Raw genomic sequence first — 24410 nt, 5'->3', positions numbered from 1 at the left:
CTGCCCTTCGGCAACTCCGGAGGGGCAAGTCCCCTGGTCTGGATGGACTGAGTGTTGAGTTTTATCAGGCTTTTTGGGATGTCCTGGGGGATGATTACAGCCTTGTCCTAGGGGAGAGCCTAGCCGCCGGAGAAATGCCCCTCTCATGGCGAAGAGCTGTTGTGGTCTTACTGCCCAAGAAGGGAGACCTCCGCCTGCTAAAGAACTGGCGGCCGGTCTCCCGCTTGTGCGCGGACTACAAGATCTTCGCCCGGGCAATGGCCAACCGTCTGGGTTCGGTAATTGGACAGGTGGTCCATCCTGACCAATCTTACACAGTCCCGGGCCGCTCCATCCAGGACAATGTCCACCTAGTACGGGACCTGATCCACCTACTCCAGGAGACTGGGACCCCGGCAGCATTTCTTTCTCTTGACCAGGAGAAGGCTTTTGACCGGGTGGACCACAGTTTCCTGGTGGGCACCCTGCAGGCTTTTGGGCTCGGACCACACTTTGTGGCCCGAGTTTGGCTCCTGTACTCTGCCGCAGAGTGCCTAGTTAAGATTAATGGATCATTGACAGGACCTATCCACTTCCGAAGAGGAGCGCGTCAAGCGTGCCCCATGTCCGGTCAACTGTATGCGATCTGTGTCGAGCCATTCCTCAGCCTTCTTCGGCGAAGGCTTACAGGTCTGGTTCTGCGTGAACCGGACATGGGGGTCGTCCTCTCGGCCTACGCCGATGACGTACTCCTCATGATGACAGACCCCTGTGACCTGCGGAGGATGCGCGAGTGCCAAGATGTTTTCTCGGCGGCATCTTCCGCCAGGATCAACTGGGCCAAATGTTCCGGACTCTTAGTAGGCCAGTGGCAGGTGGACTCCCTGCCGGAGGAGATGAGAGCTTTTGAGTGGAGCACCAGACGTCTTCTCTATCTGGGAGTCTACCTGAGTCCTTCTGGGGAGACCTGGCTGGCGAACTGGCAGGACCTGGAGACAAAGGTCATGGCCCGGCTAGGGCGCTGGTCAGGCCTTCTCAGGGTGCTTTCCTATCGAGGCAGGGTGGTGGTCATAAACCAGCTGGTGGCCTCCATGTTGTGGTACCGGATGGTCACCTTGGCCCCCCCCTGCCCCTTTTGTCGCGAGAATGCAGAGGAAGCTAGTGGACTTCTTCTGGGGAAACAGGAAACACTGGGTCTCTGCAGCGGTTCTGAGTCTCCCAGTAGGAGAGGGCGGACAGTCGCTGGTGTGTGTACGCACACGACTGGCGGCTCTCCGCCTCAGGACTCTGGAGAGATTCCTGTACGCCGAGCGCCCTCCCAGGTGGCACGTGTTGGCGACTTTCTTCCTCCGGAGGGGCTGCTGTCTTGCCGAAGATATGCAGCTACTGCCGGCGGGCGTCAGCCATGCTGCCTTGCAGAGGCTGCCCGGCTTCTATCAGGACCCACTGAGAGTCTGGAACATGGTTGCCTCAGGCCGGGAATCCCCTCCTCTGGCAGAGGGCGGGGTCCTGGCCGACCCTTGCCCTGTCTCAACGGATGTCGGTGCGGCTCAGGTGTGTGGAACGACTCGGGCTGAGCTGCTCGCCAGGCCCAGCCCCCGCAGCCTTACCCGAGAGACGAATCCACACAACTTGAGCCGTCTTTCATCGACACCCACAATCCCATTCAGGGATGCAGGCAGGAGGTACCTTTATCGGCTGTTGCTCCACACCCTCCACTTCCTAGCCCTTGTCCACCGTCCCGACACGCCATGGCGGTCGGTCTTCCCACCTGGAGGTGAGGGGGGTCTCCAATGGAAGTCCCTTTACAAGGGAGTCCTCCCCATGCACCTTGGGGATCTCGGCTGGAGGGTGCTGCACAAAGCGGTGCCCTGCAATAAGTTCTTTCGTCTGTACACGGATCTCCCAGCCGCGTGTCACTTCTGCGGGCTGGAGGAGACCGTGTACCATATGTACGTGGAGTGTGTGAGGCTGCAGCCCCTTTTCGCGTATTTGCGTGGGCTGCTTCTCGCCTTCTGGTTGCATTTCAGTCCCACCCTATTCATATATGGTCATCCAGTAAGGAGGGGGGCACAGAGGGATGAAAATGTCCTTGTCAACTTGCTCCTGGGACTGGCGAAAATTGCCATCCGTGGCTCCTGGAAAAGGGTGGCAGGAGGTTCTCCCGGGTGGACTGCCTGGCTATGTTTAGGGGGTATGTTCGTGCCCGGGTGAACATTGAAAAGGAATACGCACAGTCCACGGCGACCGTCGAGATGTTCCGGGACCGTTGGGCTCCGCGGGGTGTAAATGCCATCATTGATGAGGATGGCAATATATTGGTTTAACATGTATTGTCTGTTTGTAGTGTAGTAAATGTGTTAGTCACTGGTTTTGTAAATATTGTATAGCACCGACATTTGTAATAAAGAATCTTGTAAAAAAAAAACAACCCTTACACTGTACGACACCTAACCCGTACACCGTACACCGCAGGACACCTAACCCTTACACCGCAGGACACCTCACCCGCACCCCGTACACCGCAGGACACCTAACCCGCACCCCGTACACCGCAGGACACCTAACCCGTACACCGTACACCGCAGGACACCTAACCCGGACACCGGACACCGCAGGACACCTAACCCGCACACCGTGCACCACAGGACACTTAACCCGCACACCCCAGGACACCTAACCCGCACACCGCAGGACACCTAACCCGGACACCGTGCACCGCAGGACACCTAACCCTTACACCGCAGGACACCTAACCCGCACCCCGTACACCGCAGGACACCTAACCCGCACCCCGTACACCGCAGGACACCTAACCCGCACACCGTACACCGCAGGACACCTAACCCGGACACCGGACACCGCAGGACACCTAACCCGCACACCGTGCACCACAGGACACTTAACCCGCACACCCCAGGACACCTAACCCGCACACCGCAGGACACCTAACCCGGACACCGTGCACCGCAGGACACCTAACCCTTACACCGCAGGACACCTAACCCGCACCCCGTACACCGCAGGACACCTAACCCGCACACCGCAGGACACCTATCCCGCACCCCGTGCACCGCAGGACACCTAACCCGGACACCGCACACTGCAGGACACCTAACCCTTACACCGCAGGACACCTCACCCGCACCCCGTACACCACAGGACACCTAACCCGGACACCGTGCACCGCAGGACACCTGACCCGTACACCGCACACCGCAGGACACCTAACCCGTACACCGCAGGACACCTAACCCGGACACCGCACACTGCAGGACACCTAACCCTTACACCGCAGGACACATAACCCGCACCCCGTACACCACAGGACACCTAACCCGTACACCGTACACCGCAGGACACCTAACCCGGACACCGTGCACCGCAGGACACCTAACCCGCACACCGTACACCGCAGGACACCAAACCGGACACCGTGCACCGCAGGACACCTAACCCGTACACCGCAGGACACCTAACCCGGACACCGCACACTGCAGGACACCTAACCCTTACACCGCAGGACACATAACCCGCACCCCGTACACCGCAGGACACCTAACCCGCACCCCGCACCCGCACACCGCAGGACACCTATCCCGCACCCCGTGCACCGCAGGACACCTAACCCGCACCCCGTGCACCGCAGGACACCTATCCCGCACCCCGTGCACCGCAGGACACCTAACCCGGACACCGCACACTGCAGGACACCTAACCCTTACACCGCAGGACACCTAACCCGCACCCCGTACACCGCAGGACACCTAACCCGCACCCCGCACCCGCACACCGCAGGACACCTATCCCGCACCCCGTGCACCGTAGGACACCTAACCCGCACCCCGTGCACCGCAGGACACCTAACCTGCACCCCGTACACCGCAGGACACCTAACCCTTACACTGTACGACACCTAACCCGCACCCTGTACACCACAGGACAACTAACCGGCACACCGTACACCGCAGGACACCTAACCCGCACCCCGTACACCACAGGACACCTAACCCTTACACTGTACGACACCTATCCCGCGCACCGCAGGACACCTAACCCGTACACCGCACACCGCAGGACACCTAACCCTTACACCGTGCACCGCAGGACACCTAACCCGTACACCGCAGGACACCTAACCCGGACACTGCAGGACACCTAACCCGGACACCGCACACTGCAGGACACCTAACCCTTACACCGCAGGACACATAACCCGCACCCCGTACACCACAGGACACCTAACCCGCACCCTGTGCACCGCAGGACACCTAACCCGTACACCGTACACCGCAGGACACCTAACCCGGACACCGTGCACCGCAGGACACCTAACCCGCACACCGTACACCGCAGGACACCAAACCGGACACCGTGCACCGCAGGACACCTAACCCGTACACCGCAGGACACCTAACCCGTACACCGCAGGACACCTAACCCGGACACCGCACACTGCAGGACACCTAACCCTTACACCGCAGGACACCTAACCCGCACCCCGTACACCGCAGGACACCTAACCCGCACCCCGCACCCGCACACCGCAGGACACCTATCCCGCACCCCGTGCACCGCAGGACACCTAACCCGCACCCCGTGCACCGCAGGACACCTAACCTGCACACCGCACACCACAGGACACTTAACCCGCACACCGCAGGCCACCTAACTCGCACCCCACACACCACAGGACACCTAACCTGCACCCCGTGCACCGCAGGACACCTAACCCTTACACTGTACGACACCTAACCCGCACCCTGTACACCACAGGACAACTAACCGGCACACCGTACACCGCAGGACACCTAATCCGCACCCTGTACACCACAGGACAACTAACCGGCACACCGTACACCACAGGACACCTAACCCTTACACTGTACGACACCTATCCCGCGCACCGCAGGACACCTAACCCGTACACCGCACACCGCAGGACACCTAACCCTTACACCGTACACCGCAGGACACCTAACCCGGACACCGTGCACCGCAGGACACCTAACCCGTACACCGCAGGACACCTAACCCGGACACTGCAGGACACCTAACCCGGACACCGTACACTGCAGGACACCTAACCCGGACACCGCACACTGCAGGACACCTAACCCTTACACCGCAGGACACCTAACCCGCACCCCGTACACCGCAGGACACCTAACCCGCACCCCGCACCCGCACACCGCAGGACACCTATCCCGCACCCCGTGCACCGCAGGACACCTAACCTGCACACCGCACACCACAGGACACTTAACCCGCACACCGCAGGCCACCTAACTCGCACCCCACACACCACAGGACAACTAACCGGCACACCGTACACCGCAGGACACCTAACCCGCACCCCGTACACCACAGGACACCTAACCCTTACACTGTACGACACCTATCCCGCGCACCGCAGGACACCTAACCCGCGCACCGCAGGACACCTAACTTGCACCCCGTACACCGCAGGACACCTAACCCGCACCCCGTGCACCGCAGGACACCTAACCCACACCCCGTACACCGCAGGACACCTAACCTGCACACCGCGCACCGCAGGACACCTAACCCACACACCAGACACCACAGGCCACCTAACCCGCACCCCGTACACTGCAGGACACCTAACCCATACACCGCAGGACACCTAACCCACACCCAGTACACCGCTTGTACCTAACCCGGACACCGTGCACCGCAGGACACCTAACCCGGACACCGTGCACCGCAGGACACCTAACCCGTACACCGCAGGACACCTAACCCGTACACCGCAGGACACCTAACCCGGACACCGCACACTGCAGGACACTTAACCCGCACACCCCAGGACACCTAACCCGCACCCCGCACCCGCACACCGCTGGACACCTATCCCGCACCCCGTGCACCGCAGGACACCTAACCCGCACCCCGTGCACCGCAGGACACCTAACCCGTACACCGCAGGACACCTAACCCGTACACCGCAGGACACCTAACCCGGACACCGCACACTGCAGGACACTTAACCCGCACACCCCAGGACACCTAACCCGCACCCCGCACCCGCACACCGCTGGACACCTATCCCGCACCCCGTGCACCGCAGGACACCTAACCCGTACACCGTGCACCGCAGGACACCTAACCCGTGCACCGCAGGACACCTAACCCGTACACCGTGCACCGCAGGACACCCAACCCGGACACCGTGCACCGCATTACACCTAACCCGGACACCGTACACCGCAGGACACCTAACCCGGACACCGTGAACCGCAGGACACCTAACCCGTACACCGCAGGACACCTAACCCGGACACCGCACACTGCAGGACACTTAACCCGCACACCCCAGGACACCTAACCCGCACCCCGCACCCGCACACCGCTGGACACCTATCCCGCACCCCGTGCACCGCAGGACACCTAACCCGCACCCCGTGCACCGCAGGACACCTAACCCGTACACCGCAGGACACCTAACCCGTACACCGCAGGACACCTAACCCGGACACCGCACACTGCAGGACACTTAACCCGCACACCCCAGGACACCTAACCCGCACCCCGCACCCGCACACCGCTGGACACCTATCCCGCACCCCGTGCACCGCAGGACACCTAACCCGTACACCGTGCACCGCAGGACACCTAACCCGTGCACCGCAGGACACCTAACCCGTACACCGTGCACCGCAGGACACCCAACCCGGACACCGTGCACCGCATTACACCTAACCCGGACACCGTACACCGCAGGACACCTAACCCGGACACCGTGAACCGCAGGACACCTAACCCGTACACCGTACACCGCAGGCCACCTAACTCGCACCCCACACACCACAGGACACCTAACCCGCACCCCGTGCACCACAGGACACCTAACCCGCACCCCGTGCACCGCAGGACACCTAACCCGTACACCGTACACCGCAGGACACCTAACCCGGACACCGTGCACCGCAGGACACCTAACCCGGACACCGTACACCGCAGGACACCTAACCCGGACACCGTACACCGCAGGACACCTAACCCGGACACCGTACACCGCAGGACACCTAACCCGGACACCGCACACTGCAGGACACCTAACCCTTACACCGCAGGACACCTAACCCTTACACTGTACGACACCTAACCCGCACCCTGTACACCGCAGGACACCTAACCCGCACCCCATACACCGCAGGACACCTAACCCGCACACCGCGCACCGCAGGACACCTAACCCGCACACCGCGCACCGCAGGACACCTAACCCTTACACCGTACACCGCAGGACACCTAACCCGTACACCGTGCACCGCAGGACACCCAACCCGTACACCGCAGGACACCTAACCCGCACCCCGTACACCGCAGGACACCTAACCCGTACACCGTACACCGCAGGACACCTAACCCGGACACCGTACACCGCAGGACACCCAACCCGTACACCGTGCACCGCAGGACACCCAACCCGGACACCGTGCACCGCATTACACCTAACCCGGACACCGTACACCGCAGGACACCTAACCCGGACACCGTGAACCGCAGGACACCTAACCCGTACACCGTACACCGCAGGCCACCTAACTCGCACCCCACACACCACAGGACACCTAACCCGCACCCCGTGCACCACAGGACACCTAACCCTTACACCGCAGGACACCTAACCCTTACACTGTACGACACCTAACCCGCACCCTGTACACCGCAGGACACCTAACCCGCACCCCATACATCGCAGGACACCTAACCCACACACCAGACACCGCAGGCCACCTAACCCGCACCCCGTACACTGCAGGACACCTAACCCATACACCGCAGGACACCTAACCCACACCCAGTACACCGCTTGTACCTAACCCGGACACCGTGCACCGCAGGACACCTAACCCGCACATCGTACGACACCTAACCCGTACACCGTACACCGCAGAACACCTAACCCCGACACTGTACACCGCAGGAAACCTAACCCGGACACCGTACACCGCAGGACACCTAACCCGGACACCGTACACCGCAGGACACCCAACCCGTACACCGTGAACCGCAGGACACCTAACCCGTACACCGTACACCGCAGGCCACCTAACTCGCACCCCACACACCACAGGACACCTAACCCGCACCCCGTGCACCGCAGGACACCTAACCCGTACACCGTACACCGCAGGACACCTAACCCGGACACCGTGCACCGCAGGACACCTAACCCGGACACCGTGCACCGCAGGACACCTAACCCGGACACCGCACACTGCAGGACACCTAACCCTTACACCGCAGGACACCTAACCCTTATACTGTACGACACCTAACCCGCACCCTGTACACCACAGGACACCTAACCCGCACCCCATACACCGCAGGACACCTAACCCGCACACCGCGCACCGCAGGACACCTAACCCACACACCAGACACCGCAGGCCACCTAACCCGCACCCCGTACACTGCAGGACACCTAACCCATACACCGCAGGACACCTAACCCAGACACCGCAGGACACGTAACCCGGACACCGTGCACCGCAGGACACCTAACCCGCACACCGTACACCGCAGGACACCTAACCCGGACACCGTGCACCGCACACTGCAGGACACCTAACCCTTACACCGCAGGACACCTAACCCGCACCCCGTACACCGCAGGACACCTAACCCGGACACCGTACACCGCAGGACACCTAACCCGTACACCGTACACCGCAGGACACCTAACCCGGACACCGTACACCGCAGGACACCTAACCCGGACACCGTGCACCGCAGGACACCTAACCCGGACACCGGACACCGCAGGACACCTAACCCGCACACCGTACACCGCAGGACACCTAACCCCGACACTGTACACCGCAGGACACCTAACCCGCACCCCGTACACCGCAGGACACCTAACCCGGACACCGTACACCGCAGGACACCTAACCCGTACACCGTACACCGCAGGACACCTAACCCGGACACCGTACACCGCAGGACACCTAACCCGGACACCGTGCACCGCAGGACACCTAACCCGGACACCGGACACCGCAGGACACCTAACCCGCACACCGTACACCGCAGGACACCTAACCCCGACACTGTACACCGCAGGACACCTAACCCGCACCCCGTACACCGCAGGACACCTAACCCGGACACCGTACACCGCAGGACACCTAACCCGTACACCGTAGGACACCTAACCCGGACACCGTACACCGCAGGACACCTAACCCGGACACCGTGCACCGCAGGACACCTAACCCGGACACCGTACACCGCAGGACACCTAACCCGGACACCGTGCACCGCAGGACACCGAACCCTTACACTGTACGACACCTAACCCGCACACCGTACACCGCAGGACACCTAACCTGCACACCGTACACCGCAGGACACCTATTCCGCACACCGTACACCGCAGGACACCTAACCCGCACCCCATACACCGCAGGACACCTAACCCGGACACCGTACACCGCAGGACACCTAACCCGTACACCGTACACCGCAGGACACCTAACCTGCACACCGTACACCGCAGGACACCTAACCTGCACACCGTACACCGCAGGACACCTAACCCCGACACTGTACACCGCAGGACACCTAACCCGCACCCCGTACACCACAGGACACCTAACCGGCACACCGTGCACCGCAGGACACCGAACCCTTACACTGTACGACACCTAACCCGCACACCGTACACCGCAGGACACCTATCCCGCACACCGTGCACCGCAGGACACCTAACCCCGACACCGTACACCGCAGGACACCTAACCCGGACACCGTGCACCGCAGGACACCTAACCCGGACACCGTGCACCGCAGGACACCTAACCCGGACACCGCACACTGCAGGACACCTAACCCTTACACCGCAGGACACCTAACCCTTATACTGTACGACACCTAACCCGCACCCTGTACACCACAGGACACCTAACCCGCACCCCATACACCGCAGGACACCTAACCCGCACACCGCGCACCGCAGGACACCTAACCCACACACCAGACACCGCAGGCCACCTAACCCGCACCCCGTACACTGCAGGACACCTAACCCATACACCGCAGGACACCTAACCCAGACACCGCAGGACACGTAACCCGGACACCGTGCACCGCAGGACACCTAACCCGCACACCGTACACCGCAGGACACCTAACCCGGACACCGTGCACCGCACACTGCAGGACACCTAACCCTTACACCGCAGGACACCTAACCCGCACCCCGTACACCGCAGGACACCTAACCCGGACACCGTACACCGCAGGACACCTAACCCGTACACCGTACACCGCAGGACACCTAACCCGGACACCGTACACCGCAGGACACCTAACCCGGACACCGTGCACCGCAGGACACCTAACCCGGACACCGGACACCGCAGGACACCTAACCCGCACACCGTACACCGCAGGACACCTAACCCCGACACTGTACACCGCAGGACACCTAACCCGCACCCCGTACACCGCAGGACACCTAACCCGGACACCGTACACCGCAGGACACCTAACCCGTACACCGTAGGACACCTAACCCGGACACCGTACACCGCAGGACACCTAACCCGGACACCGTGCACCGCAGGACACCTAACCCGGACACCGTACACCGCAGGACACCTAACCCGGACACCGTGCACCGCAGGACACCGAACCCTTACACTGTACGACACCTAACCCGCACACCGTACACCGCAGGACACCTAACCTGCACACCGTACACCGCAGGACACCTATTCCGCACACCGTACACCGCAGGACACCTAACCCGCACCCCATACACCGCAGGACACCTAACCCGGACACCGTACACCGCAGGACACCTAACCCGTACACCGTACACCGCAGGACACCTAACCTGCACACCGTACACCGCAGGACACCTAACCCCGACACTGTACACCGCAGGACACCTAACCCGCACCCCGTACACCACAGGACACCTAACCGGCACACCGTGCACCGCAGGACACCGAACCCTTACACTGTACGACACCTAACCCGCACACCGTACACCGCAGGACACCTATCCCGCACACCGTGCACCGCAGGACACCTAACCCCGACACCGTACACCGCAGGACACCTAACCCGGACACCGTGCACCGCAGGACACCGAACCCTTACACTGTACGACACCTAACCTGCACACCGTACACCGCAGGACACCTATTCCGCACACCGTACACCGCAGGACACCTAACCCGCACCCCATACACCGCAGGACACCTAACCCGGACACCGTACACCGCAGGACACCTAACCCGCACACCGTGCACCGCAGGACACCTAACCCCGACACCGTACACCGCAGGACACCTAACCCCGACACTGTACACCACAGGACACCTAACCCGCACACCGTGCACCGCAGGACACCTAACCCCGACACCGTACACCGCAGGACACCTAACCCGCACACCGTACATCGCAGGACACCTAACCCGCACCCTGTACACCGCAGGACACCTAACCCGTACACCGTACACCACAGGACACCTAACCCGTATCCTGCACACCGTAGGACACCTATCCCACACCCCGCACACCGCAGGACACCTAACCCGCACACCGTAGGACACCTGTCCCGCACCCCGTACACCGCAGGACACCTAACCCGTACACCGTACACCACAGGACACCTAACCCGCACCCCGTACACCGCAGGACACCTATCCCGCACCCCGTACACCGCAGGACACCTAACCCGGACACCTTTGGAATGTGGGAGGAAACCAGAGCACCCGGAGGAAACCCACGCAGACACGGGAAGCGTGAACAACTCATTCCAGACAGCAGCAGGAACTGAACCCACGCCACTGGCTCTGTCAAGTGTTGTGCTAACCTCTATGACCTCATGCCTCTCTAATCGAACGCTATCACAATATTCTTGTTTTGCACTATTATCTATTCCTTTATGTAACCTTCAGTGATATTTTATATATTCCATTGCACTGTTGCCATAAAACAACAATTTTTACAACATACATCAGTGATAATTAACCAGACTCTCATCTTTTAGTCCTCATGAAAGATTTTGACCAGAAATGTCAACTGTCCATCTCCCTCAACAAAAGGAAGTTTATTTGTTTATTGAGATACAGCACAGAACAGGCCCTTCTGGCCTGTCGAGTCGGGTCACCCAGCTACCCCCAATTTAACCCCAGCCTGACCACAGGACAATTTCCAATGACCAATCAATCTACCGACCGGTCTGTCTTTGGACTGTGGGCAGAAACCGGTGTACCCGGGTAAAACCCACACATTCCACAGGGAGAATGTACAGATTTCTTACAGATGACATCAGAATCGAACCCTGAACTCCGGTGCCCCGGGATGTAATAGCATTACGCTAACCCATTAACAGTGTCGCAGTTTAGGTTCTAAACTATGAAGGGCATCAATAGTTACCGGGAGAAGGCAGGAGAATGTGGTTCAGAGGGATAATAAATGAGATATGATGGAATGGTGAAGCAGACTCGATGGGCTGAATGGCCTAATTTGGCTCCTCTCTCCCTCCACAGAGTTGATTAGTCCCGCTGAGTTGCTGCAGCTCCTTGCTGACATTGAAACCAATACAGCCTTTCCAACTAACTGGAACTGAAATTCCAAATCACCAGCTTCAGGAACAGCTATCTTCCTTCATTGTCCAGTTCTGAGCACTTAGATGATACAGGCTTAAAGATTAGCTTAATCTGTCATATGTACAGTAAAATGCATTGTTCGCGTTAACGAATAAGACAGGATGTGCTGGGGGCAAGCGTTGCTGTGCCTCTGGTGCCAATTCACTCAGCCTAACCCGGACACCTTTGGACTGTGGGAGGAAACCAGAGGACCTGGAGGAAACCCACGTGGTCACAGGGAGAGCCTGCAAACTCCTTACAGACAGCAGCAGAATGGAAGCGGGTCGCTGACGCCGTAATAGCATTATCCTAACCGCTATGCCGCTGTGTTGCCAAAAGCTTCAGTGCACTTTGCACTGAAATATATTTTTTTAAAAATTCTAATTGTGTTCTCTGCGGTGGCGGGGTGGAGATACACCTCCTTCCCTCTGCTGGCCTGCAGGTCACCCTTGGACAAGGTGTGGCATCTGCTTAGCCCACCCCCCGCCAACCAGGGTCACGTGAAACCATGGGAGCCAGTGCTGGATGGGCGTACGAGCAGCTGGTGCATATCTCACGTGCTGGTTCTGCGACCACTCAAGCCAGGCAGACGATCTCTGAAGGGTATTGTTAATGGCTGGGGTCACCCGTCTTGTAAAGACACTGCCACTTCTGTAGGAAAATTTGCCAAGAACAATCACGGTCATGGAAAGACCAAGATCGCCCACGTCATACAACATGGCACATAATGATGAGGATGAACTGTGTCTTTCTTGTTAAAATTGTGTTTGTTAGGTATAACTGATGTTTTCCATATAAATGTTGTCTATCTGATGATCTGTGCCTGTGATGTAGGGAGTTTTCCATCGCACCTGTGTGTACTTGTGCAGATGACAGTGAACTTGACATTGACCAGCAAGGCTGAATGATCCTCATAATGACTATGAACCTATGTCTTTCACTTGCTCCTTACGCTTGTTCTCAGTATTTTTTATTTATTATTTGTTTTTATATATATATATATCTGCAGTTTAACTTCTTTTGCACATTAGTTGTTTGTCAGTCTTTGTTTGACCATAAGATATAGGAGCAGGAGAAGGCCATTCAGCCCATCAAGTCTGTTCTGCCATTCCATCATGGCTGAACCCTGATCCCACTCAACCCCTTATACCTGCCTTCTTGCCAGATCCTTTGATACCCTGACCGATCAGGAAATGATCAATTTTCCCTTTAAAGATACCCATGGTCTCGGCCTCCACAGCTGTCTGTAGCAGAACATTCCACAGATTCACTACTCTCTGGCTAAAATTCCCTCCTAAACTGTGTAAAGACCATAAGATATAGGAGCAGAAGTAGGCCATTCGGCCCATCGAGTCTGCTCCACCATTCAATCATGAGCTGATACAATTCTTCCAGTCATCCCCACCACCCTGCCTTCTCCCCATACCCTTTGATGCCCAGGCTAATCAGGAACCTATCTATCTCTGCCTTCAGTACTCCCAATGACTTGGCCTCCACAGCCGCTCGTGGCAACAAATTTCACAGATCTACCACCCTCTGACTAAATTAATTTCTCCGCATCTCTGTTCTAAATGGATGTCCTTCAATCCTGAAGTTGTGCCCTCTTGTCCTGGAAATAACTTTACCATATCTAATCTGTTCAGGTCTTTTACATTTGGAATGCTTCTATGAGATCCCCCTCATTCTCCTGAACTCCAGGGAATGCAGCCCAAGAGCTGCCAGACGTTCCTCATACGGTAACCCTTTCATTCCTGGAATCATTCTCATGAATCTTCTCTGAACCCTCGCCAATGTCAGTATATCCTTTCTAAAATAAGGAACCCAAAACTGCACATAATACTCCAAGTGTGGTCTCACGAGTGCCTTATAGAGCCTCAACATCACATCCCTGCTCTTATATTCTGTACCTCCAGAAAGGAATGTCAACATTGCATTCACCCTCTTCACAACTGAATCCATCTGGAGGTTAACCTTTAGAGTATCCTTCACAAGGACTCCCTAGTCCCTTTACATCTCTGCATTTTGAATTCTCTCCCCATCTAAATAATAGTCTGCCCATTTATTTTTTCTACCAAAGAACATGACCATACACTTTCCAACATTGTATTTCATTTGCCACTTCTTTGCCCATTCCCCTAAACTATCCAAGTCTTTCTGCAGGCTCTCTGCTTCTCAACACTACCCGCTCCTCCATCTATCTTTGTATCATTGGCAAATTTAGCCACAAATCCATTAATCCCATCGTCTAAATCACTGACATACATTGTAAAAAGCAGCACCAACCCCTGTGGAACTCCACTGGTAACCAGCAGCCAGCCAGAATAGGATCCCTTTATTCCCACTCTCTGTTTTCTGCCGACCAGCCAATGCTCCACCCATGCTAGTAACCCCCCTGTAATTCCATGGGCTCTTATCTTGCTAAGCAGCCTCATGTGCGGCACCTTGTCAAAGGCCTTCTGAAAATCCAAGTACACCACATCTACTGCATCTCCTTTCTCTACCCTGCTTGTAATTTCCTCAAAAAATTGCAGTAGGTTAGTCAGGCAGGATTTTCCTTTCAGGAAACCATGCTGGCTTTGGCCTATCTTGTCATGTGCCTCCAGGTACTCCGTAATCTCATCCCTAACAATCAATTCCAACAACTTCCCAACCACTGATGTCAGGCTAACAGGTCTATAGTTTCCTTTCTGCTGCCTCCCAACCTTCTTAAATAGTGGAGTAACATTTGCAATTTTCCAGTCATCCGGTACAATGCCAGAATCTATCGATTCTTGAAAGATCATTGTTAATGCCTCTGCAATCTCTCCAGCTACTTCCTTCAGAACCTGAGGATGCATTCTATCAGGTCCAGGAGATTTATCCACCCTCAGACCATTAAACTTCCTGAGCACCTTCTCTGTTGGAATTTTCTCTGTACATTCTGCACTTCCCTGACACTCTTGAATGTTCAGTATACTGCATATGTCTTCCACTGTGAAGACTGATGCAAAATACGCTTTCAGTTCCTCTGCCATCTCTGCTTCTCATTACAATATCTCCAGCATCTTTTTGTATTGGTCCTATATCTACCCTCAACTGTCTTTTACCCTGTATATACTTAAAAAAGCTTTTAGTATCTTCGCTTTAGTATTCTAAATGATCCCCCTTAATTTTGAAGCTGTGCTCTCCAGCTCCAGATACCCTTCCTCACCACCCCCCAACCATATGAAGCTTACTTTCCACATCCATCTTATCTCGCCCCTTCAACATTCAGTAGATTTCAATGAGATCCCCCCACATTCCTCTAAATTCCAGTGAGCACAGGACCAAAGTTCCTCTATGTTAACCCCTTCATTCCTGGGATCATCCACCTGACCCTCCTGTGGACTCTCTCCAATGACAACACATCCTTTCTGAGATATGGGGCACAAACTGTTGACAATACTCCAAGTGCAGCCTGACTAGTGTCTTATAAAGGCTCAGCATTATCTCCTCCCTTTTATATTCTATTCCCCTTGAAATAAATGCCAACATTACATTTGCCTTCTTTACCACAGACTCAACCTGCAAATTAGCCTTCTGGGAGTCTTGCACAAGGACTCCTAAGTCCATCCGTACCTCTGATGTTTGAATTTTCTCCCTATTTAGATAATAGTCTGCACTATTGTTTCTTTTACCAAAACGCATTACCATATATTTCCCAACACTGTACAGTATTCCATCTGCCACTTTTTTGCCCATTTTTCCAACTTGTCTAAGTCCTTCTGCATTCGCATTGCTTCCTCAGCACTACCCACCCCTCCATCTATCTCCGTATCATCTGCAAACCTTGCCACAAAGCCATCAATTCCATTATCCAACTCACTGACAGACGATGTGAAAAGTAGCAGTCCCAATACTGACCCCTGAAGAACCCCACCAGTGGCTGGCAGTAAACCAGAAAAAGCCCCCTTTATTCCCACTCGCTGCCTCTTGCCTGTTACCATTCCGTTATCCATGCCAATATCTTTCCCATAATGCCACAGGATCTTATCTTGTTAAGCGGCCTCATGCGTGGCACCTTATCAAATGCCCTCTGAAAATCCAAGCAAGTGACAGCCACTGCCTCTCCCTTGTCCACCCTGCTTGTTACTTCCTCAAAGAACTCTTAACAGATTTGTCAGGCAAGATTTCCCTATACAGAAACCATGCTGACTTTGACTTATTTTATCATTAGTCCCCAAGTACCCCGAAACTTCATCCTTAATCCTTAAGGTATTTAAAATTATCAGGGGGATAGATAGAGTTGACGTGGATAGGCTTTTTCCACTGAGAGTGGGGGAGATTCAAACAAGAGGACATGAGTTGAGAGTTAAAGGGCAAAAGTTTCGGGGTAACATGAGGGGGAACTTCTTTACTCACAGAGTGGTAGCTGTGTGGAACGAGCTTCCAGCAGAAGTGGTTGAGGCAGGTTTGATGTTGTCGTTTAAAGTTAAATTGGATAGCTCTGTGGACAGGAAAGGAATGGAGGGTTATGGGCTGAGGGCAGGTCGGTGGGACTAGGTGAGAGTAAGCGTTCGGCACGGACTAGAAGGGCCAAGGTGGCCTGTTTCTGTGCTGTAATTGTTATATGTTATATGGTTAATAATAGACTCCAACACTTTCCCAACCACTGAGATTAGGCTAACTGGCTTTTAATTTCCTTTCTTTTGCCTCCTCCCTTCTTAAAGAGTGGAGTGACATTTGCATGGCTGATTCATTTTCCTGCCTCCTCCCCTTTACATTTGACACTCTGACTAACCAAGACCCACTTTAAATATATCCAATGAATACCTGTCTGTAGTTTTTCATTGATTCTACTGTACTTCTCTGTTCCACTTGTAAGAAAATGATTTTATGGTTTGGATATGGTGATATATACATAATTTGATATAAACTTGGTTTGAACTTTGATATTTTTTCTCTGTTCTCTTGGCTGGGTAAGTTCTCCACGCCAACCTGACTTCATAAACCCTCAGCATAACAAGCTGCTTTTGTGGATCTTTTATTCTGTTACTTCACTAATTTTTAACCACCAGAAATGGATTCCACCCACCCTTTCTACTGTATCACCTTCACCTCCACTTCCTCCCCATCTGTGTCCTGGCTGACTCAACGAGCTCTCTTCTGACTCACAGACTGAGTCCACAGAAGAGTACTTTGCTTCGTCGCTGACAGCGCAGCAGAGTGACTGTGGGGTACCTGGGGCCCTGTACCCAAGGAAAACTCAATAAAAGGTTTACCGTGCGAGGAATGTTTGATGGCTCTGGGCCAGTGCTCACAGGGTTTCAAAAAAGAATGAGAGGGGACCTCACTGAAACCCATCAAATATTGAAAGGCCTAGATAGAGAGGATGTGGAGACGATGTTTCCAATAGGGGGGGCAGTCAAGGACAAGAGGGCACAGACTCAGAATAGAGAGATGAGGAGGAATTGCTTTACCCAGAGGATGGGGTATCTGTGAAATTCATTGCCACGGATGGCTCTGGAGGTCAAGTTATTGAGCATATTTAAAGCAGAGAGGTCGTAAAGTTTTGATCAGTCAGGACATCAAATGTTATGGGGAGAAAGGGGTTGAGAGGGAAAATAAGTCAGCCATGATGGAATGGTAGAGGAGACTAATGGTCTAATCCTGCTCCTATGTCTGATGGTCATATTTCTTTCCTGGTTAAAGAATCATAGGGACATGGAAAGAGGCCATTCTGGGCCACTGAGTCCACGCCGACCATTTATGGGAGCACGCGGGGGAACCTGCATGGTCGTAGGGAAACCGTGCAAACTCCACACAGAGAGTGCAGGAGTTTGGGATTGCTTCTACCCACTGCACTTCTGAAATGTAAATTCTGTTTCTCTCTCCACCCAGTGCGTGTTTACAACCTTTCCTTACAAGTCAAAGATGCTTTGGTGGTGTGGACACCCCTGCACACACACAGACACCAGTCAATGCTGGGATGGTAGAGAGGTCGGCTGTACATTGAAACACGCATTTCCTCGATGATAAATACAGTCCGAGGGCGTGCTGGGGGCAGTCTGCAAGCGTCGCTACTCTTCCGGCACCAACACGGCATGCCCACAACTCACTAATCCTCACCCACACGTCTTTGGAAAATGGGAGGACACCGCAGCACCCACAGGAAACCCGCTCAGTCATGGGGAGAACGGACAAACTCCTCGCAAGCAACTATGGGAATTGAACCCCGATCACTGCGTTGCAAAGTGTTACAGTAAATCGTGCTGCCTGATATGTATACATACAGTCAGTGGCCATTTTATTAGGTACACCTGTACACCTGCTCATAAATCTAATCAGCCAATCACATGGCAGCAACTCAATGCATAAGAGCATGCAGACATGGTCAAGAGGTCCAGTTGTTTCTCAGAGCAAACATCAAAATAGGGAAGAACTATAATCTAAGTGACTTTAACTGTGGAATGATTGTTGGAGCCAGAGTCAGAAACTGCTGATAGTCTGGGTTTTTACATACAACAGTCTCTAGAGATTACAGAGGATGGTGTGAAAAACAAAAAAAAAACAACCAGTAAGCAGCGGTTCTGTGGACGAAAATACCTTGTTAGTGAGAGAGGTCAGAGGAGAATGGCCAGACTAGTTCAAGCTGACTGGAAGGTGACAGTAACTCAAATAACCACAACAGTGGTTTGCAGAAGAGCACCTCTGAATGCACAACACATCGAATCTTGAAGTGGATGGGCTACGGCAGCAGAAGATCACAAACAGACACTCCACGGCCACTTTATGAGGTACAAGAGGTGCACAATAAAGCGCCGAATGAGTGTATGATATCCTTTACACCTGAACAAACAACAGTATCATCAGTGAGTCAGACTCGCCAATACCATGTGATCTCAGCTATGAAAAGCTGAGAACAGCGTCTGGCGTGAGTACACAGAATAAGCCACTGTTACCTCCTTAAACAAGTTCAACTTTAGTCTATTGTCATTCAACCGTACACATGCACACCACCAAGTGAAACAATGTTCCTCCAGACCAACAATATACCTCTCATCCATATGTATTTACCGTTTATCTCCAAATGGATCAAGGTGCACAGTTCGTATAACTCACACACACAAACATCAGCACAAATGATAACATATATTGCTGAGGATTGACATTGTCAATGTGGGTAGGAGGGAGAAATGGGGGTTGTTTTGCTGTTGTTTTCACTTCTGTTGTTCTGCCAAGCATTGTGGGCACACCACACTCGCGGGCTGCCCCCGGCACATCCTGCGGTTACGTCGGTTGCTAACGCAAACGACACATTTCACCGCATGTTTCCAGGTACAGGCGATAAAGAAATGTGAATGTGGTCTGGTCGGAATCTGAACTTCGACTGAATCAGCCCATGTGACAGGTAGACAGGGAGGTGAAGGTGACCCTCAGTCAGGGCACAGGGTGCAGAGTGATGTTGCAGTTGTACCAAGTTGTGAGGGAGGCTGAACCGTACAGTGTTGGTCACCCTGGCACAGGTTCAGCTGCAGAGGGCACAGACACGGTCTGCGAGGATGTTGCCGGGACTGGAGGGCCTGAGTTGGCCAGGATGAGTCTTTATTCCTTGGAATGTGGAATGAGGGGCGACCTTATAAAGATGTTTAAAATTATGAGAGACAAAGATAAGGTGCCTGGGGTTAGAGTGAGAGGGAATTACTCCAATTCCTCGGTGTTATCATTTCAGAGGATCCGTCCCGGGCCCAGCATTCAAATGCCATTACAAAGCTCCTCTACTTCCTCAGGACTTTGTGAAGGTTCGGCAGGTTATCTAAAACTCTGACAAACTTCTGTCGCTGTGTGGTTCATCACAGCCTGGTATGGAAACACCAAAGGCCTTGAACAAAAGTACTTACAAAGCTAGTGGATACAGCCCAGTCCATAATGGGTAAAACCCGCCCCACCGTCGAGCACATCTACACAGAGAGTTATCGCAGGAAAGCAGCATCCGTCGTCAGGGACCCCCACCACCCAGGCCACGCTCTCCTCTCTCTGCTGCCATTGGAAAAGAGGTACAAGAGCCTCAGGTACAATCACCAGGTTTCTAAACCAGTGAGGATAACTTCACTCACCCCAACGATGAACTCAGTCCACAACTTAAGGACTCATTTTAAGGACTCTAAACCTCATGTTCTCAATATTTATTGCTTATTTATTTATTATTATCATTTTTTCTTTTTGTATCCACACGTCTTTTGCACATTGGTTGTTTGTCCACCTCCGTCACAGTTTTACATTGATTCTATTGTGTTTCTTTTTACGTACAAGGAATGCCCACAAGAAAATCAATCTCTGGGTAGAACATGGTGAGATATACGTACTTTGCTAATAAATTTACTCTGAACCTGTGGTGAGTACATGGAACAAGCTGCCAGAGAAGTGTTAGTAATGAAATCTCTCGTCTTGGTTCTAAAGGCCCGGTCCCTGACCTGTGACAATGATATTTGGACAGGTCCTGTTTAGTGTGTAAGGGCTAAGTGCCGGCAAAGGGGACTAACTTCAGTGGGCATCTTGATCAGCAGGAAGAGTGAGGCCAAGGGACCAGATTCTATGCTCTGTGACTCTGATCCCGAACTTCATGGAGAAGCATATGTACATACACTCAAGAATGAATTCAGGCACACGTGAATGTGCAGACAACACCACCCACACTACACACTTCCTTTCTCTCTCTCTCTCTCTCTCTCTCTCTCTCTCTCTCTCACAATGGAGAGTGACAGCCTGTCGGTCCTTGAGACAGGGAAGGGGGTGTGCTTGGAGTAGCGAAGCAGAAGATTGTAACACGAGAACAGCGAGCTGCTGGTCTCCACTCTCCACGCTGCAGGAAAGCAACCTCCCTCGCTGGGAGAGACAGCCTGTCTGAGGTATGGAGGTGCTCGTTTGTGGACTGTATAGTTCTGATGGACTCTGCACCAAGGACTCTTTGGGGCTGCTACTGTTGCTTGCATGGTGGGGGGCTGCCATAAGTGAGGGGATGTCGACAATGCTCTTGCTGCTGCTTGTGAGAACGGAGGGGAGCTGTAGGGCTTTGATATTTCTAACATTCATTCTATGGGGTTTCTTGTTTTGTGGGTGTCTGTGAAGAGTACGAATTTCAGGTTGTATACCGTATAAAGTAAAGGCATCTGTTAGTCTTGCGAGACCATGGAGCTGCGCCTCGAAAGTCTTCACTCTCCAGGGCGCAGGCCTGGGCAAGGTTGTATGGAAGACCAGCAGTTGCCCATGCTGCAAGTCTCCCCTCTCCACGACACCAACGTTGTCCAAGGGAAGGGCATTCGGACCCATACAGCTTGGCACCAGTGTCGTCACAGAGCAATGTGTGATTAAGTGCCTTGCTCAAGGACACAACATGTTCCCTCAGCTGGGGCTCGAACTCATGACCTTCAGGTCGCTAGTCCAATGCCTTAACCACTTGGCCACGTGCCTACCGTATACATACTGTGACATTAAGTGAACCTTTGCATGCGCATAGGCACTCGCCCATGGGCACCTGCACACACGGGTTCATTTATTAATGATGGTGAGGGAGGAGGGGTTGAGGAGCGAGGTGTCAGAGATCATGACCATAGGTGGGAGTCACGGTGTGACGATGACTCTGTGGCGTGGCTGCACAGAGCAGGAACACCCGGCGAGCGTGGGAAGTGTTAGGTCTGGCACCTTGCTGGGAGGAACTCAAAGATTATTACCGCGATGGAAAAAGGCTGCAAGTGATGCCGGTATCAGTACAGCTCGGGAACAGGACCTTCGGCCCACGATGTTATGACGATCCAATCAAACGGCCATCTAAACCAATCTCTTCTGCCTACATAATACCCATATCCTTCCACTTTCCTCACATCCATGTGCCTGTCTAAACGGCTCTCAAAGCCCCTCATGTATCTGCCTCGTCTGCCACCCCAGGCACCCACCACTCCATGTGTACAAAAAACTTGCCCCTCACACCTCCTTAGAAATTATCCCCTCTCACCTTAAATGCAAGCCCTCTGGTATTTGACATTTTAAACCTGGGAAAAATATACTGTCCGTCTACTCTATCCATGCCTCTATTAATCTTACAAACCTCCTTCAGGTCTCCCCTTAGCCTTTGGTGCTCCAGAGAAAACAATCCAAGTTATAGCACGTGTCCTCTAATCCTGGCAGCATCCTGATAAATCTCTTCTGCACCCTCTCCAAAGCCTTGACATCTTTCTTCTATTGGATGACCACAGCTCTTTGCAATTCTCCAGATGTGGCCTAACCGGAGATTTATTAAGCCTTTGTCATGCATGAATCACAGAATGTTCGCAGAGGATGATATGATAGAACAGGCTAAAGGGGCCAAGTGGCCTATTCCTGCTCCTGCAATAATAATGGCATAGAGTTATACAGCATTGGGGCAGGCCTTTCAGCCCATCTGATTCATGCTTCGTCCATTTGCCAGCCTTTGGCCCGTAAGCTTTCAGCATACTACTTCAGATGTGTAGTGGAGAGTATATCGGGTTACATCACAGCCTGGTGTTGAAACTCTGATGCCCTTGAATGGAAACTCCTTAAAAAAAAAGTAGTGGATATGGCTTCTATCAAATCACCCCTCAATCTCCTACATGCCAGAGAATAAAAGTCCTATTCTACACAGCCTCTCCTTGTATCTCAGGCGCCCAAGTCCAGGCAACACCATCCATCACGGATAAAGCCCTCCCCACCATTGAGCACATCTACACGGAGCATTGTCACAGAAAACAGCATCCATCTTCAGGGATATCCACCACCCAGGCCAGGCTCTCTTCTCACTGAGACAATCAGGGAAGAGATACTGGACCCTCAGGACCCACACCACCCGGTTCAGGAACAGTTATTACCCCTCAACCATCGGGAAGAAGGTACAGGAGCCTCAGGACCCACATCACCAGGTTCAGGAACAGTTATTACCCCTCAACCATCGGGAAGAAGGTACAGGAGCCTCAGGACCCTCACCACCAGGTTCAGGAACAATTATTACCCCTCAACCATCGGGAAGAAGGTACAGGAGCCTCAGGGCTCACACCACCAGGTTCAGGAACAGTTATTACCCTTCAACCATCAGGAAGAAGGTACAGGAGCCTCAGGACCCACACCACCAGGTTCAGGAACAGTTATTACCCCTCAACCATCAGGCTCTTGGATAACTTCACTCATCTTCACTCACCCCAACACTAAACTGTTCCCACAACCTATGGATTCACTTGCAAGGACTCTTCATCTCATGTTCTCAATATTTATTACGTACACGTAATAAATATTATGTAACTATTTATTATCATTATTTCTTTTTCCCTTACAGTTTGTTGTTTTCTGCACATTGGTTGATTGTCGGCCCAGTTGGGTGTGGTGTTTTATTGATCCTATTGTGCTTCTTGTATTTACTAAGAATGCCCGCAGGGCTGTATATGGTGACATATATGTACTTTGATAATAAACTTACTTTCAACTTTCCTATCCATGTACCTTTCCAACTGTCCTTATAACGTTATTATTGAACCTAACTCAACCACTTTCTCTGGCAGCTCAATCCACATAGATAGAACCCTTTGCCCCCCAAGTTCCTATTAAATCTTTCCCTCTCACCTTAGGTTAGTCCCATTGCCTGCATTTGACTCACATCCTCGAATCCCTCCCTATCCAAATACCTCTCAAACTCATCCGATACGCGGACTACCTTCTGGATGGAAAATGTTGCCACTCACTTCCAAGTATGTCTCTGCTCTCTGACCTTAAACTGGTGACCTCTAATTCTTCATTGCAAAACCCTGGAGAAGACGACTGAGTGTTTTC

General features: G+C 53.6%; 1 protein-coding gene across 2 annotated transcripts in view; it reads right to left on the bottom strand.

The window, feature by feature from the left end:
- bcl10 (BCL10 immune signaling adaptor) overlaps positions 1–24410 on the bottom strand; it is a 74902-nt gene that overhangs the window by 32537 nt on the left and 17955 nt on the right. The window contains exon 2 of one of the 2 annotated variants that reach the window (XM_072273276.1): positions 16998–17082. The exons of the other annotated variant lie outside the window; for it this stretch is intronic. Coding sequence (XP_072129377.1) covers positions 16998–17082 — 85 coding nt within the window. The remainder of the gene's footprint in view (positions 1–16997; positions 17083–24410) is intronic. 2 annotated transcript variants of the gene reach the window in all.

This window comes from Mobula birostris, chromosome 12 (assembly GCF_030028105.1).
Source record: "Mobula birostris isolate sMobBir1 chromosome 12, sMobBir1.hap1, whole genome shotgun sequence".
NCBI lineage: Eukaryota > Metazoa > Chordata > Chondrichthyes > Myliobatiformes > Myliobatidae > Mobula > Mobula birostris.
Note: the sequence above shows the minus strand (reverse complement) of the source record. Positions and strands in the feature narration are given on the sequence as shown.